We start from the raw sequence: 15,324 nt of genomic DNA, 5'->3' as shown, positions 1-15,324 counted from the left end.
TGAGAATCACTGATACATGATCATTAAAGATCAGTTGTGGTACCATCTTGTATCCTCAAGTTGCTTCCTGAATCAGTTAAAAGAAAAAAGACTAATAGTTTTAGCTTTGTCTTTGTCTACACTGGAACTTCATTGGCAAAACTTGTGTCATTCAGGAGTGTTAAAACACAGACATGCACCCCGAACAGCAGAAGTTTTACCAACGAAAAGCGCCAGTGTGAACAGTGCTTTGTCATCAGGAGTCACTCATTGTGCGACTTTTGGCAGCACAGGAATGTCACTAAAAGCTGCATGGTGTAGACAAACCCTTTAAAATTGTATTTTGAAATGCGTGGTTAATAATAATAAACATATAACCAAGGTTTTTCTTGAATGGAACCTCCTAAACGCAGAACAAAATATGCTATCCAACTATTACATTAAAAAATTAAGAAACAAATCAAATGAAGTAGTCTCAATTAGATCACATTTAAACCAGGTTGATTAAAAAAATCCACTCCTAATACAAATAGTAAAATCTAACAGTGGTTGTCAGTTAATCCCCAATTAAATTTCATTTAAATCAGTTACATTCAGTTTTAGCTTGGCTAAAATGCTCAACATTGAAACAATATACATTTGAACCAGTGATCAAACCATAATCACAAAGGCAATACAAGCTGCTTTTCCTGATGATACATGCAAGGTGGCTCAGTTTCTCTTCTCCAACATGTTATGGTTCAGGTTAAAAGTAATAAGGACAAATAACTAATCTAGTTTTAAAAGATATTTTAACCTTCTCAGTAATAGGGGCTTTCATAACACTTAAACCAATTCCCAGATTTAATTTCATTCCTCATGTGGTATAGACAAGTGTGACATTTTTTGTAAAAGCAGAGAACTTTATTACAAGAAATTTGTATACAAGCTCATCTACAATTTCTTGAAATTAACTCTTTGGCAGAAACTTAATCATTAAAAGAATGCTGACTTTAAAAAGTTGAGGTAGAAATTTATTGGCAGAACACTGGGCTACAATGCAGAGGGTCAGACCACTATTATGCAAGGGTAGAGAGCTTGGTTATGTGAGGGGTATTTACTTGTACTTGCTTCTGAAAAATTAACAAAGTAGTGGCATTTGGGGAAGGCAAAGGCAGAATCTCATCTGCCTCTTTGTCCCAGGAAAAAAAATTCAGTTGAAGTTGATTTCAAATCTAGTTTAAATTCTAAGTAATGCTATTGAAGAAATACAGAATTGAACTGGTGCAGAATAGTGTATTTTTGCATTTTGTCCACTGAATGTTAAGGTGAAGGAGATATGTTATATTCTCAGTAATAGTAATAACATTCTGAGCAATCTTAATAACCTGGAAGTAGGTGGACATATCTGTACACAACAAAGTAAATGAATCCTTGTTTGGCTGGGGAGATGAAGACAAATGAGTGTGTATTGCGGCAGTGTGTGGTGGTGTTGCAATGAAATGACACAAGTCCATGTACAATCAGAAATAACTTAAAATAAACAAATACAGATTGGTGCATGTTTAGCCATTTGACTCCTATAGTGGGAAGACTGAGATTGGCAAGCAGGATAGCTATTAAGCTGCAGAAATAAAATATTTCTACAGTTGCTAGCAGTCACTGGCCTATAGTCAAAAAGATCTCAAGTGGAAGAATGTCTGAGGATGTTCATTCACTGTACATGTTGAATTTTTGGGATATCATTCATGAAAAGTAGTTGCAGCATGTGGCATTGCATGGCAGACTGTGTTGACACTTTACTCATGGAAATCACACACTCGCGCTCTCTCTCTTTCACTCTTCTTCGAGTAGTGTCCCTGTGGGTGCTCTATATCAGTACACTGCCTGCGCCACACTCATACCCCAATAAACTACCTGTGGCTTGCAACAGAGCAGTCTGTGTCCAGTAGTTGAACTATGCAGCTGGCTATCCTTTGCTTTCTTATGCCTTTTTCATTTTAGTTTTTTCTTAGTGTTTTTTTTAGCACAAGTTCATGCTTTGAGAGGGTTCACCCCTTCTTTCCTCTGGGTCCCCATTCTCCCCCTCCCCTCTCCCCAGCCCCACATGTGGGATATGCCGAAGACCCTGGACTTCAGACCTTTCCATATGTGCCACAAGTCCTTCTCTTGCAGTGATGAACTTCCCTCTCTGCTGCTTGGGAGAAATCTGCATTCCCTCTAAATGTAAAGTCTGTTTAAGATTTAAAAACCGATCTAAACAATTGAAGTAGGAAAAATCGCACATTCCTATTTATGCAGTACTTTGAGATCCATGTGGTGAGTCACCCCCAAATAGACTGATTCCATTGACCAGCTCTGCTTCGGCAGTGACCAAAGACCCCAGACTTTCCAAGAAAAGACCCTATTCTCCAGAATCGGACGAAAAAGGGAAAGTCACCACCTCGATCTGGGTCCCAAGAAACCTCCTCTCCAAACACACATATTGCTGAGGCTCCCTTTCCTTCAGTACTGTGACTACAGTAGCATACCTAGAAGTCAGTTTAGAGAGCTTCTGACACTGGCATCTGACTCTGCCTCCGAATGTCAAAATGAAGCCAAAGTCCTTATTGGTACAGTCTTCCATAGCCAGAAGTGCAAACTGTGCCATACCTATTCTGGTGCTGCATCCGGCACCAGCCCATATGCTTACTCCTGAGAAAACACATCCAGACGTCCTGCTACTGTCCAGGCTCCTATCTCACAAAGACGTCCGAATCCTCAAAGAGCCCGAATCACCATTATTGAGAGGTACTGAGAGGCATTCCTCACTGGTACCAACTCATTTCTCTGAGCTTTCTTACCCTCCTTCCTTTTCTTTGATGGTGACTCACCCTCTGGTACCGACACCTTCCCCATGCAGGCTCTTTGAGAGAGACCTCAAATGGTACTGTTACAAGATTTTGTGGAACTGCCTCACCAGCTTCTTTCTAACCCCAATATTTATGCATGTGCAGGTCTCCTTCTGGGCCCCGTACCAGTCTGACCATCAGTACCTACACCATTTTCCTTCCCATTTGGATAACATCCTCTGACTCAGGTGTCTGTATGAGATTCCTCCACCTTCCAGCCCTTCTCCCTAGAAACTGACATTTGAAGAAGGAGCTCATAGCAAGAAATACACCAGTTACCATAGCAAGGAAAACGTTGGGATCTTGCATTATTCCTTTATGCCTCATCACAGTGCGCTTGCTGGAACCATGGGCTTCTTATGTCAACCCTTGTTACATAGGGTACTATCTCAAGAATTCGCTTCAGGAACATCAGCGAGTACATCTAGGTTGTGCCCCACAGACCCATCCTCTACAGCAGGAACCAGTGGAAGAGGAAGAAACGTCACCTCCCTGCAAATCCTCCTCATCAGATGAGGGCCATGCATACCTTAGCATCCTGTCCTAGTGACTTTAAGGCCTTTCAAGAATCCATGAAAAGGATAGCAGACACCTCGCAAGTCTTGGTAAAGGAGATTTGGATTTCCTGAAACTCCTTGTTGGATAACCTACATTCACCTCAGGGCAAGATTGTCTTGCCTATCTGTGAAGCTTTGCTTATTCTGTTCCGTGGCAAATGGAGTGTGGTGAACTCTCATATAGGTTGTACTTCCATATAGATGGGTCTACAAAAATTATTACATCCCCCCCAGAGGCTCAGTATTTATTCTCTTAGCTCTCTGGTGGTCAAGGCTGCTAACGAATGGAACAGACAGCATTAGTCCTGTTCAATGCCATCGGACAAGGAGCTAAAATGATTGGATCTGCTGGGTCGTAAGAGCTGCTACTTGGCCTCCTGGTAGTTCAGAGTGGCCTGTTATCAAGCCCTGATGGCTAAGGGTACGTCTTCACTACCCACTGAATCGGTGGGTAGTGATCAATCTATCGTGTCTAGACGAAATGTGACAGAATCGATCCCCGAATCGATGCCTATACACCACCTTGGCAGGAGGAGTAAGCGGAGTCAATAGGGTTGACTCGGCACCGTAAGGATGGCCAGGTAAGTCGAACTACACAAATAGCGTAGCTGAAGTTGCATATCTTAGTTCGAACACCTTCCCCCCCACCCCCCCAGTGTAGCCCAGACCTAAATGTGACTTCAGTTTATTAAAAATTTTCATCTTATTGAATATGTGCCTCAGGAGCAGAGAGAACAATTTCAGGCTCTCATTACAGAGGGTCAAACAGTTGCCAAGGCATCTCTCCAGGCTTTGTGCAATTGTCAGTTGCATCTAATGTTCTATGGTTATGGCAGCCAAGCTTCCTGGGTGTAGTCTTCAGGCCTCCCCGGGAGGTACAAAATACTCATAGAGGACCTTCATTTTGAGGGCCCTCAAGTTGTTGAGTGACAACCTGGATGGGTCGTTCCATTCTCTGAAGAACTACTGTGTGACACTAAGTTCTCTAGGCATCTATATACCTGCGAATAAAGAAAATGCAGCAGGTTACAGACAGCTCAACAATTTTGCCCAGTCCACTACCAGCCCATGAGAATGGCTGAACACCCTCCCGCGCGCACACACACATAGAAGAAACCCAGATTCCCTAAGAAAATGGCTTCCCCTGCAGCAACCTCCCAGCCAGTGACATCTTCAAAATGTATGTTTCAACCCGTTGGTTGACCGTGGTAAACTACTTCTTGCTGTAGAACTTATATTTCACTTATTCCCCTCGTACCCTTATGGGGATTCTCTCTCCTATTATCTGTCTTCCTGGGAGCTCATCACTTTGGACAGATGGATCCTAGAAGCAATTTTCACAGGTTTCTCCATCCAGGCCAGCTCCTTACCACCCCATTCCTCGCTAAGGACCCTTCTCACAAGAGGAAAAAATTCCTCCTGGCTCCGGGGGAAATTGAACCTGTCCCATCAGAGAGAGGATCCTGTTTTATCAGGATAGAATTTTCTTCTTGGTATTTTCTTGTCCAGAAGAAAAATGAGGGGTTGGGGGAGGAGACCAATTCTGGACCTCAGGACTTAAAATACTTCTATCCGCTCCTGATAGTTCAGAATATGGCCCTAGGAACAATAATTCCCTCTCTGGGAGTCTTTATTCCTTCAACCTTCAGGATTCTTGTTTCCATATCACCATTCATCCCTCACACAAGCAATTCCTTTGCTTTGTGGTATGCAAGGACCACCTTGCCATACAAAGGTTCTGCACTGCAAAATGTATCAAGAATCTATTCAACCTCTTCTCTCCTATGCAGGAACTAACACCAGCATGAGACCTCACTTGAGTTCTCAGCGCTTCGAGGAAACTTCCATTCGAACCTATGGGGAGTTCCCTCCTTCATTTGACCCTTAAGATCTTGTTCCTCGTAACCATTACTTCAGCCAGAAGCGTAAGAGCTTGGAACCTTGATGGCAGACCCACCAAATACAGTGCTTTACCAAGATGAGGTGACTTACTTCCTAAGTCTCCTGCTTAACATGCAATTCAGAAGAGATTAACCTGCCGGCATTTACCCCAAGCTTCACTGTTATAGAGAAGAAGTGAGCCACCATACACTTGGTGTTAAAAGAGCTCTTGGCTTTTACCTTGACAGCAGTAGGCCCTTTTGGGTTTTCCCTAGACTTTTCATCTCTGTTGCAGAAAGAATGAAAGGGGACATCTGATATGGACTCAGTCTGTCCAAATGTGTTGTAGGTTGCATCCTCTCATGGTACGAAGTTTCTTTGTTAATCCACCCTCCTCCCCTGAGAGTTACTGAGTCCTGGTGGAATGAGCAATCTAGACCCTTTCAAATATACACCCATTTCAGACATTTGCAGGGCAGCCACCTGGTCTTTGTCACCCATGTTTTACCAGCATTACACTCCTTCATGCCTGCCTCCAGAACCGACATGGGCTTTGATGTACTGTGATCCATACTGAATCCACTTCCTCGTCACCCTGCTCCATGATGGGAGTCTGCTGACATGGTGCACCCATAGGGACGCTACTCAGGTAATCTCTCATCCGTCTTTACCTTGTATAGTAACTGGAGTTCTTCCAGACATATGTCCCTAAGGGTGTGCCACAACCCACCGTCCTTCCCCTCTGCCTCAGAGCCTTTCTTGAAATATTAGTGGTTGAGAAGAAACTGCACTAGCATTGGGTGTGCCCCTCTCTTGATATATTCTTGAGTCAAGGCACAAGGGTATTTAGGGTTCACATGTGGATCCATACACTGCTGACTGAAAACTCTTATCAAGAGAGCAAGGGTGTGTGCATATCCTGATGTGGAGCATGCATGGAGGGGAGGGGGGCACCTTTTGAAGAACTCCAGTTACGGTACAAGGTAAGTAATGTCTCCTCTCCTGTCCTCCTTTTTTGGTTAGTTGTAACTCCTCTATGCCCTGAAACAGTCTGATTCCTTAATTAGCGGTGAAGGACCATTTAAAGGTGCCCCTAAATGAAAATTTCTCAGCACATTAACAAAAAACAGTTGGCAGAGCAATACCTATGTGAAATGATACAGGCTGTTCAAGATACAAATGAATTAGTGTTAAGCACTACATTGAATGCTGCAAATATACTCAGCTCTTCCTCCTCCACACATTTGAGTTGTAGGCCCTTGATAGTAGTCCCTATCTCTTCCTCTACAGATATCAGTGCGGAAGATAGGCATTTCCACTTGCATCAGTCTTGCCTGTACTAACAAGATAAGGAGCTGTAGGTGGTCCTTTGGGCTTTGTAACTTTGTTTCTACAAAGTTTTTCTTAAAATATTGCTCCCTAGTCAAAACTTTCAGATAAATCATGAGACATAAATTCAGGTCTTATTAAGCCCAAATGTATTCTCCTGACTTTGCTTCTCAGACTTCTAGTAATGGCAATTTGAAGGACTGAATTAGTTAAGTTGTTCTATTGTCAGTAAAACCATATTGTTACTAGTAAGAAGTCTTTTTTTTATTAAAAATTTGACAGAACTTTGCTTTAGTTTCAGGCCACATCATTCCTTAACTTAATTCCACTGACATGATTTGGAGCTAAACTGGTGATTAAGTTGGTCTGTTTTAAGATTGCTCATTCTTGTAATAGTCTTTGAAAAATGTGTCCATCAATCCTTACCTCAAAAGAGGGAAGATGATTTGTTTACAGCCTATAAACCTGCAGAAGAGCACAAAAGACTACTTTTCAGGGCATTCTGCGCCAAGAAATTCTGCACACAATATTTATTTTAAAATTATTCAAATTTTATTTGTCAAATAAATGTGGAGGCTCCAGCATGGCATGGGGAGCACAGGCCACTGGCTGATGGAAGATCACTGTGCTACTCCACCGCAACACCATCTTCCCCCCGGGCATGGACTCAGCGGTGAGGCTTCACCCAACTGTGACATAGTGTGCCCCAGAAACACCCCAGGGCCCTGCCCCTATGTGCCAGGTGCACCAGGTGTGGGCAGGCAGGATCCAAGTGTGGAGGGGATTAGTGTGGGGGGATCCTGGTGTGGGTTGAGAGGATTCTGTGTGGGGCTATCTGGGTGCTGGAGGCTTAGGTGGGGATCTGGGTGCGGGGGGATCTGGATGCACAGGGCTTGTTGGAAGGTTCTGGGTGCAATGTTAATGGAACTCTGCAGGAGGGTCCAGGTGAAGGTGGTTGGGGCTCAGTGTGTGTGTGGGGGGGTGGGGGGGTGGGGGGGGGGAGGGGGGCCTCAGTGTGTGATTTCAGATGCTGGGGGTGTGGGGCTCAGTAGGATAGGGATCCAGGTGCAGCTGGTTGGGGCTTCATAGGGTGGGATCTGGGTGTGGGTGGGTTGTTGGGGTGGTCCAGGTGCAGGGGGAGTTGGGCTAGTTCTGGGAGGGTTGGGAGGGTTCTGGATAATAAGGGGGTCTGGATGCATGGGGGTTGGGTGGATGGGGGAGTAGCTCCTTGTACAGCGATCCCTCCCTCTGCAGCTGAGGAGCGATGGGTACAAGAAGTACGGGGGGCGGTAGTGGGAGAGGAGGGAATTGGCAGAACTTCCCACAGCAGGGGGCAGAAATCTGGGGGTGGATCTGACATGACCCCAGATACCATGCAGGGGAAGAGGAAGTCCCGTCCTCCTTAGCCCAGCCGGGACTAGCAGCTGAGCCTGGCGCAGGGTAGGAGCCACCAGCTGGGTCTTCCCCAGTCCTGCCCTGTGCCCCACAGTGATTTACCTCTCTGCTGCCTGCCCTGGGCACCCGATACATACTGCTGGGGAGGGTCGCATGACCGCTCTTAGGGCTTCCCTTTGCTTCCCCCATCAGAAAGTCATTTTTCTGCAGGGAAACAAAGAAATCTACGGGGGACTTAAATTCTGCGCAAGTGCAGTGGGGCAGAATTCTCCCAGGAGTAAAAGACTCAAAATAAACAAATTGACTTGACATTGACATTGGTTTTTAACTGAAAGGGCTTTAATAAATATAACGAAATTGCATTCCACAGAGCAAGCTATTGTAAACATAAAATAATTATAGTTGGAACCTTTTTAGATAATACATTTTGCATTTAATTTTATTGTGTAATTTCTGAGCATGCTTAAACTGCCTCCAAATATTGTCTAATTCAGGTTGGATGGACAATGGCCTGAAGGTTTAATATCTTCAAATAATACTCTGCATTTCAACAGTCCATTGACTTACAATTATACTGGGACTTATGTCTGTAAGGTGACCAATTCCCTTGGACAAAGAAGTGATCAAAAGACAATCTACATATTAGGTGAGTTGTTTCTCCCTTCCCTTCCTAAATGCTTTGTTAAAATACTGTGTCAGAAATTGGACTAGGTGTCTAGTTGAACATGGTGTTTTTTAGCCATGTTATATATCAGGTTACCTAAAACTCAGTCTTTGATTAAAGGAAATATAAAACTGGGAAGGACAAATGGAAATAAATATTAGCCCCTTGAAATAGTATCAGTACTAGTTGGGTAATGTCATTGTTCTGTCACATATGCTGTCTATAAATCGTAGTACTTAAAAGGACCACAGTAGTGTCTGAGACTATATACCAGCCCTAAGTGATGGTAATAAAGATAAGGAAGTAACCTCTGCCACCGCCTAAGAGCAAGTGTTTCCCTCCCTCTGATGAAAACAGCATTATTGACAACATCCATGCTACCTAATTTGAGATCAGTTGACAAATGGAAGAGATTTTAGCTGGTAAGGAATTAAATAAAATTGAAGTGTTGGGGGTGAGGGGAAGAAATGTTATAAAACCCAACTTAAAACAGTTTCCTGAGGGAGTCTGGTTTTATTCCTTTATCCTCCGGTGAGCTAGTCAGAATAACAGTGACACTTCTCACTGCTCATACACTCCTACAGAGCAAGCATAAAGCTAATTACAGGGGGCAGAAGTGGTGAGAGCACATTGCTCCTCCTGCCCCTTCCTGTCTGTGTGGTGCTCTCTTGTGGGTGGGGTATTGACACAGCTGTTGGCGGACTTTCAGTTAGTATTTAAATCAGGAAAGCACTTACTACAGTGCTGGCTAAGGTAAAGAATCTCAGGAGCAGACAGAAGTGCCACATTATCATAGTACATGTTCCTTTGAGTATAGCAGCATATTGAAAGGGTACCGTGTCTTATTGAAGATCATATGTAGTAGTCTCAATAGTGGAGCTGAGACCTAACATTATTATATTACCATGACGATGGGGGTAAACTAAATGGAATTACTTAATTGAAACATTTGCATCTATTGATAAAATTAACGGGTGGTAGCAGCATTCAGAACATTAACTATAAATTCATTATATTCTTTCTACGGTCTCGAGGGCCAGTCTTCATGGTAAGGTCTGAATCCATTCGTACCTCAGTAGCTACTATCCTGGTGGCATTGTAGCTAGGGAAAACTACTGATTCAGCCTGTAGACCACTGAGAGTGAGAAGTAAAGTAAGTGCCTCTTTGGCTATTGGGGCAGAAAAATGATCTTTCTTAAATGCTGTGAACGGAGAATGCAATTGAGCAAGATGGCACCAAACAATCTACAGATAAAACTTTTGAAGTCACACCCTCTGTATACCAATTACTTACTTGAGTAGGCTTCACTAATTCATAGCAGTGTGGCACATGCTGGTATATCTCAGAGCTGGTTGACTGTAATCGAATGGGAGGGAAAGGTGAGCAATATTGAACTCGGTACACCTTCACTTGGTTTGGGGAGAATTCAAACAATGCTGTCAGAGGTGGAATTTCAATATTTTTAACTAAAATTGTATGAACATTATACAAAATATTGCCGCGTTTAAAAAAAAAAACCTATGAAAATAACACTTGAAGAAGTTCATAAGTATGTATATACAATTCTGTGACCTAAAAATAAATTTGTCCTAAGTATCAGTATCTTCATGAGGTTAAATCACCTGTAAATTGTTCTGTGATTCTCTGCTTTTTTTGTCTTAGTTGAATTGTTATCAGAGTAGCAGCCATGTTAGTCTGTATCTGCAAAAAGAACAGGAGTACTTGTGGCACCTTAGAGACTAACCAATTTATTTGAGCAAAAGCTTTTGTGAGCTACAGCTCACTTCATCGGATGCATGAAGTGAGCAGTAGCTCACAAAAGCTTTTGCTCAAATAAATTGGTTAGTCTCTAAGGTGCCACAAGTACTCCTGTTCTTTGAACTCTTATGTTACTGAAGAAAGCTAATGCTTAATTGTAAAGGTTGACTAAGCTCTGGTCTACGCGAATAGCATAGCTGAAGTCGGCGTATCATAGGTCGACTTACCTGGCCGTGAGGATGGCGGCGAGTCGACTGATGCCGCTCCCCCATCCCCTCTGGAGTCGAAGGGGAGCACAGCGCGTTTGGGGATTGATTTATCGCGTCTAGACGAGACACGGTAAATTGATCCCTGATAGATCACTACCCACCGATCCGGTGGGTAATGATTACCTGCCCTAAGAAGCTTTGGAGAAACTCTACAAAACCTATTTAAGGTTTTTAAAGCTTCCTGGGTATTTTAAATCAAATCATTTTAAACAGAGATGGTTATTTGTTAAAATAGTAGTTCAGAACTATTTTAGTCCTGCAGCAGTGATGACAAGAACACCTAACATATATGAATGGGAACAGTAATCCTTGAACCTGTTCAGTTGCGTGTTAACTATTTGTAGAAGAAATCAGCTGGAACTAGACATACAAGGTATATAAAGGAAAATATTTTCACTTAATTAAAAGCATTGATATTTTAGAGTTACTGATGCTTTCTGATCATGATTTTTGCAGTAACTTTTTATTAAGCTTTTCTGTTAACCTACTTTTAATGGCATAAAAACATTTAAAAATTACCTATAGCACTTTAGGTTACTGAAGATGAAAACTCTTGAAAAATTGAAATGATTTTCTATTCAGGTGAATCTTTGCATTTGATCAATAAAACAAACAGCTCATTTACACTACACATCTCTCCTCTATGAATACAAATTTTTGTCCTGTTAGCAGCATTGCAGGAAAGATGAAACTTGAACTTTTTAAAACAGTACACTAAAACAAAGTTGTTGCAAAATCTTCAACTGCTTGATGATCCCCATTAAGTGTGAATCAGTCTATGATCACAGCATTTAATTACACAAAACTCAACTATGACGAGATATGTGCAATGATATTTGAAATAAAAGCAGTTCAGCAGTACCTCTTGGCCAGTTAAGCTGTCCTAAACTTAAGTCTAGTGTTGTCTTTTGTGCTCACATTTCACCAGTTAATACTGGATATTATGGGGAAAAAGCCACATGTGAACCACTTGGTCTAGGAAATTAGTTACTTCAGTAGTATAGTAAACATTTAAAAAACAAAGAAAACCCAAAACTTTTTATAATAGACTATTGACAGTATCTTGGTCTATATATGGGAAGAGTAGCTAAATCCAGAAGGAACAAATGTATTCAGAAATACAACATGAAAACAAATTAATTCCAACCTGAAAGCATGGCTTGATGTGTCTGTTTTAAGAATGGAAAATCTTACCCTTTCAGGGTTACCCTTTCAGTCTCTCCACTTACTGGCTTTTGTAAACATATTACAGAAGGCTCAAGAGCAAATCTTACAATAGGTTTTCTGACTCTTTCAAATGTGAACATGAAACCACGAAAAGTATCCATTAAAATTGGGCTGTTGTAAAGAGGGGAAAACTTATTGATACGTACTGTTTCATAATTTTTTTTGTAAATTTTAAAAAGCAATTTTATTTGCTGTTACAGATTATAATACATAGAATTTGAACGTTTAAATATAGTTGATCTTGAAAAACTAGTTACTATGGTTTTTAACAAACAGATTGCATCTATTGTTAACACACATTGAGCATAATGTGGCTGCAGTCTTTGTAAAGTGAAATAACTGCAATTATAAAATTACTTTGCTCCCCTTTTTCAATTTCAAAGATAACAAGGGTTCTTAGACTTTTTTCCACTAAAAGTTAGTATTAACTATTTATATCTTAAGCTATTTCAATTATCTTAATATGCCTGTCCAAAGCTTCCAACTGATTATCAAAAAAACTTTTAAAATTTCAACAGTGCATACCAGTCTGGAAGAATGGTCAGAAAAACTTGCCAGCCAGTCATTAATCTGTAGGTAAACAGTCATAATGATGGTGAGCTAAGGAAAAGGACACCTTAGTCGCTTGTCCAAAAAAAAAAAAAAAAAAAGTAGTAATATCTAAACTGAAATTTGCAAGGTTGTTGAGCTAAAAGAAATTGCTCGGGTGCTAATTTATATGATTGCAAATATACATTCTAAGATAAATTGAGGTAGATACAATTGTCAATAGAACGATTAAGTCCTGTTTGTCAACTTCTGTAAACTAAGAATTTCATTCAAAAATAAACTTAATAAATAAACAAGAAAAGTAAAAACCAAATTGAACATCAAGTTAATCTGTTTCTGTGCAGTTTCCTAATGGAGGAGGATAAAAAGGATTTGAAAATGAGCTTAAAGTTGATGAGGAATTTTACCTGATCACATACCTAGCACTAAAATGCCATAATGTGTGTGTGGGGAGGGGAGGGGGTCATTTTTTTGTTTTTGCTTTTGCGGTTAGATACAGTAAAGAGCTCATAGCAGAAACAATGTCTAGTGCTGCACAGCTTCTCCTTCACACAAATGAACAATGCCTTTGAGCTGGAATTCAGAGGCAGTCCACTGTTGCTGGAGGGTCCAGAACTGAAACCTGCCTTTAGACTCAGGCCACCAGAAATTATGCAGCTTGTGCTGGAACTCATCTTGTCCCATCCACTTGGTTTACACTTTTGATTTTTGTCAACTTCTAGCACCGGTGTCTCTCTCTCTTCTCCCCCCCCCCCCCCCCCGCCCCCCCTCAGATTAGAGATACTTATAGTAGTAAGGGTGTAGTTTTCTGGTTTTTCCAGTACAGCAACTATCTAGCAAGTTCCTTCTGCTCCCACCACAACTATTAGGAATAGCTCTGCAAGCCTGGAGCAAAGTCTAAGAGGTCTGACTTTTCTGGAAGATCAGAGGGCAAGCTATGTCCTGCTGCTGTAAGCCACCAACCCTTTTAATGGGAGGGTGTGGTGATTTGAGTTGGACAAGCTGGGTGGGAGTCTTGACTCCTGTCTGACGTCACAGCTCTTCCGCAGCAAGGCTTTCTCAGGGTCATGGAACCCCTCTCAGCCTACTCATGGAGGTAAGTCATGCAAATTTGAGAGGCTATGGGTTGCAAAAGTACAGAAGTAAGCATCCCCTTCACAAGGCAGCAACTCTAAAGCTTCAAACATAGGATAAGAGATTTCAGGTGCTAGCAAAGGGATTTGACCCAAGGATTTCCAGTGCCTTGGGTCATAGTCCAAGCTGCACAGGAAAATTCAGAACAGACTTGGCCGACCATCAGAGCATAGGATCCTAAGAAACTAGACGTCAGAGAAAGTATATCCCTCGGAGTCTCTAATGCGGAGTTGCTAACTACATTGGAAGCATCCTTTGGTAGGAAGATGCAATTGGGTTAGTTCCTGGATAATTCCTTAAACTATATAAAGCTTTTGCTTTATATCGTGGGTAGGAGGGAAGCGTGCTTCTTCCTAGTCCATCATCATTTCAAAATTTGCTTCTCGCCCACCACCCCATTTCTTTGAATCACTGCTTACTACCTTTTGTTTTGTTATGAGGAGAGAAGCTATGCAGCAGAATGAGAAACGAGTGTTACATGATCTTCTTTCTGTTAGCAGCTTGTCTCCTTATTCAGCCCACCCTGATAGTCTAATAAGAAATGGAATTTTTTCTGGAGAGACAACCTTAATTACCTTAAGGTTACCATCTGATTGCTGTTAATTGGTTGTTGGAGTGTTCCTACAGCTCTGGAAGAAATCTTCTAGTGGCTTGAGTTGAAGGGTGCAGCTTAATCCTGGAGTCTAAAGCAACAACTTTTGGATCATTTCAGAATTCTACAGGTGAGAGGCATTATCTATTTTAAATGAGGAGAGAAGCTGCTAACAGAAAATTATCAGGGCAGAAATTTCTCATTCTTGAAAGACAAATTACATATTGAACAGAAACTAATACTCCATTATAAGCATTCAGTTGAAAGGTGCTTATTTGGGGTACTAGACTGTAAAGTAGGAGAAGCACAAGTCAGTGGGTTGAGGCAGATCATTAGCTTTATATAAAATTAACTGTATTACTTCCTTAGTTAGCATGTGATGAAGTGGAAATAAAAGTTAAAGAAGCTCTTAAGCCAGCAGTTCTCAACCAGGGGTACATAGAGGTCTTTCAGGGGATGCATTAACTCATCTGGATATTTGCCTAGTTTTATAACAGACTACATAAAGCACACCTAGCAAAGTCAGTACAGACTAAAATTTCATACAGACAATGACTTGTTTATGCTGCTCTGTATACTATACACTGAAATGCAAGTACAATATTTATATTCCAACTGATTTCTTTTATAATATTTTAAAAATGAAAAAGCAAGCAATTACTCAGTAATAAATAGTGTGCTATGGCATTTTGCAATTTTATGTCTGATTTTTTGTAAGCAGTTAGTTTTGAAATTAGGTGAAACTTGGGGTATGCAAGACAAATCAGACCTTTTGAAAGGAGTACAGTAGTCTGGAAAGGTTGAGAGCCGCTGTCTTAAGCCAAATTTTGTCAAAATGGACTAATTTGTGTGTGTCAATTTTCAGGTGCCCAATATGAAACACTGTTTCACTGGGTTGGGTATGAGATACTTTCCTGGAAATGAGATGTCTGAAGTTCACTAACAAAAAAACAATAGTGCTACTTGCTTCTGGAAGTTTTGGCCTTGAGCTGTTATAGCAGCAACAGTGGAGAAACTCTGGCCTTGACATTTGGTAGTTGGGGAAGGAAGGGGCAGGGGGGAAAGAAGACTGTACCTTTATTTAAAAAAAAAGTTAAATTTAAAGGGACATTTAAAGAC

The 15,324-nt window shown here is 41.4% G+C and overlaps 1 protein-coding gene across 2 annotated transcripts in view; it reads left to right on the top strand.

Moving 5' to 3' along the window:
* NECTIN3 (nectin cell adhesion molecule 3) overlaps positions 1–15,324 on the top strand; it is a 119,489-nt gene that overhangs the window by 47,119 nt on the left and 57,046 nt on the right. For both annotated transcript variants that reach the window (XM_073306147.1, XM_073306137.1), the window contains exon 5: positions 8,506–8,657. In XM_073306147.1, the coding sequence (XP_073162248.1) occupies positions 8,506–8,657 (152 nt within the window). The remainder of the gene's footprint in view (positions 1–8,505; positions 8,658–15,324) is intronic.

The sequence above is a fragment of the Lepidochelys kempii genome, chromosome 1, assembly GCF_965140265.1.
Source record: "Lepidochelys kempii isolate rLepKem1 chromosome 1, rLepKem1.hap2, whole genome shotgun sequence".
Classification (NCBI taxonomy): domain Eukaryota; kingdom Metazoa; phylum Chordata; order Testudines; family Cheloniidae; genus Lepidochelys; species Lepidochelys kempii.
This window is presented reverse-complemented; position numbering and strand designations above follow the sequence as displayed.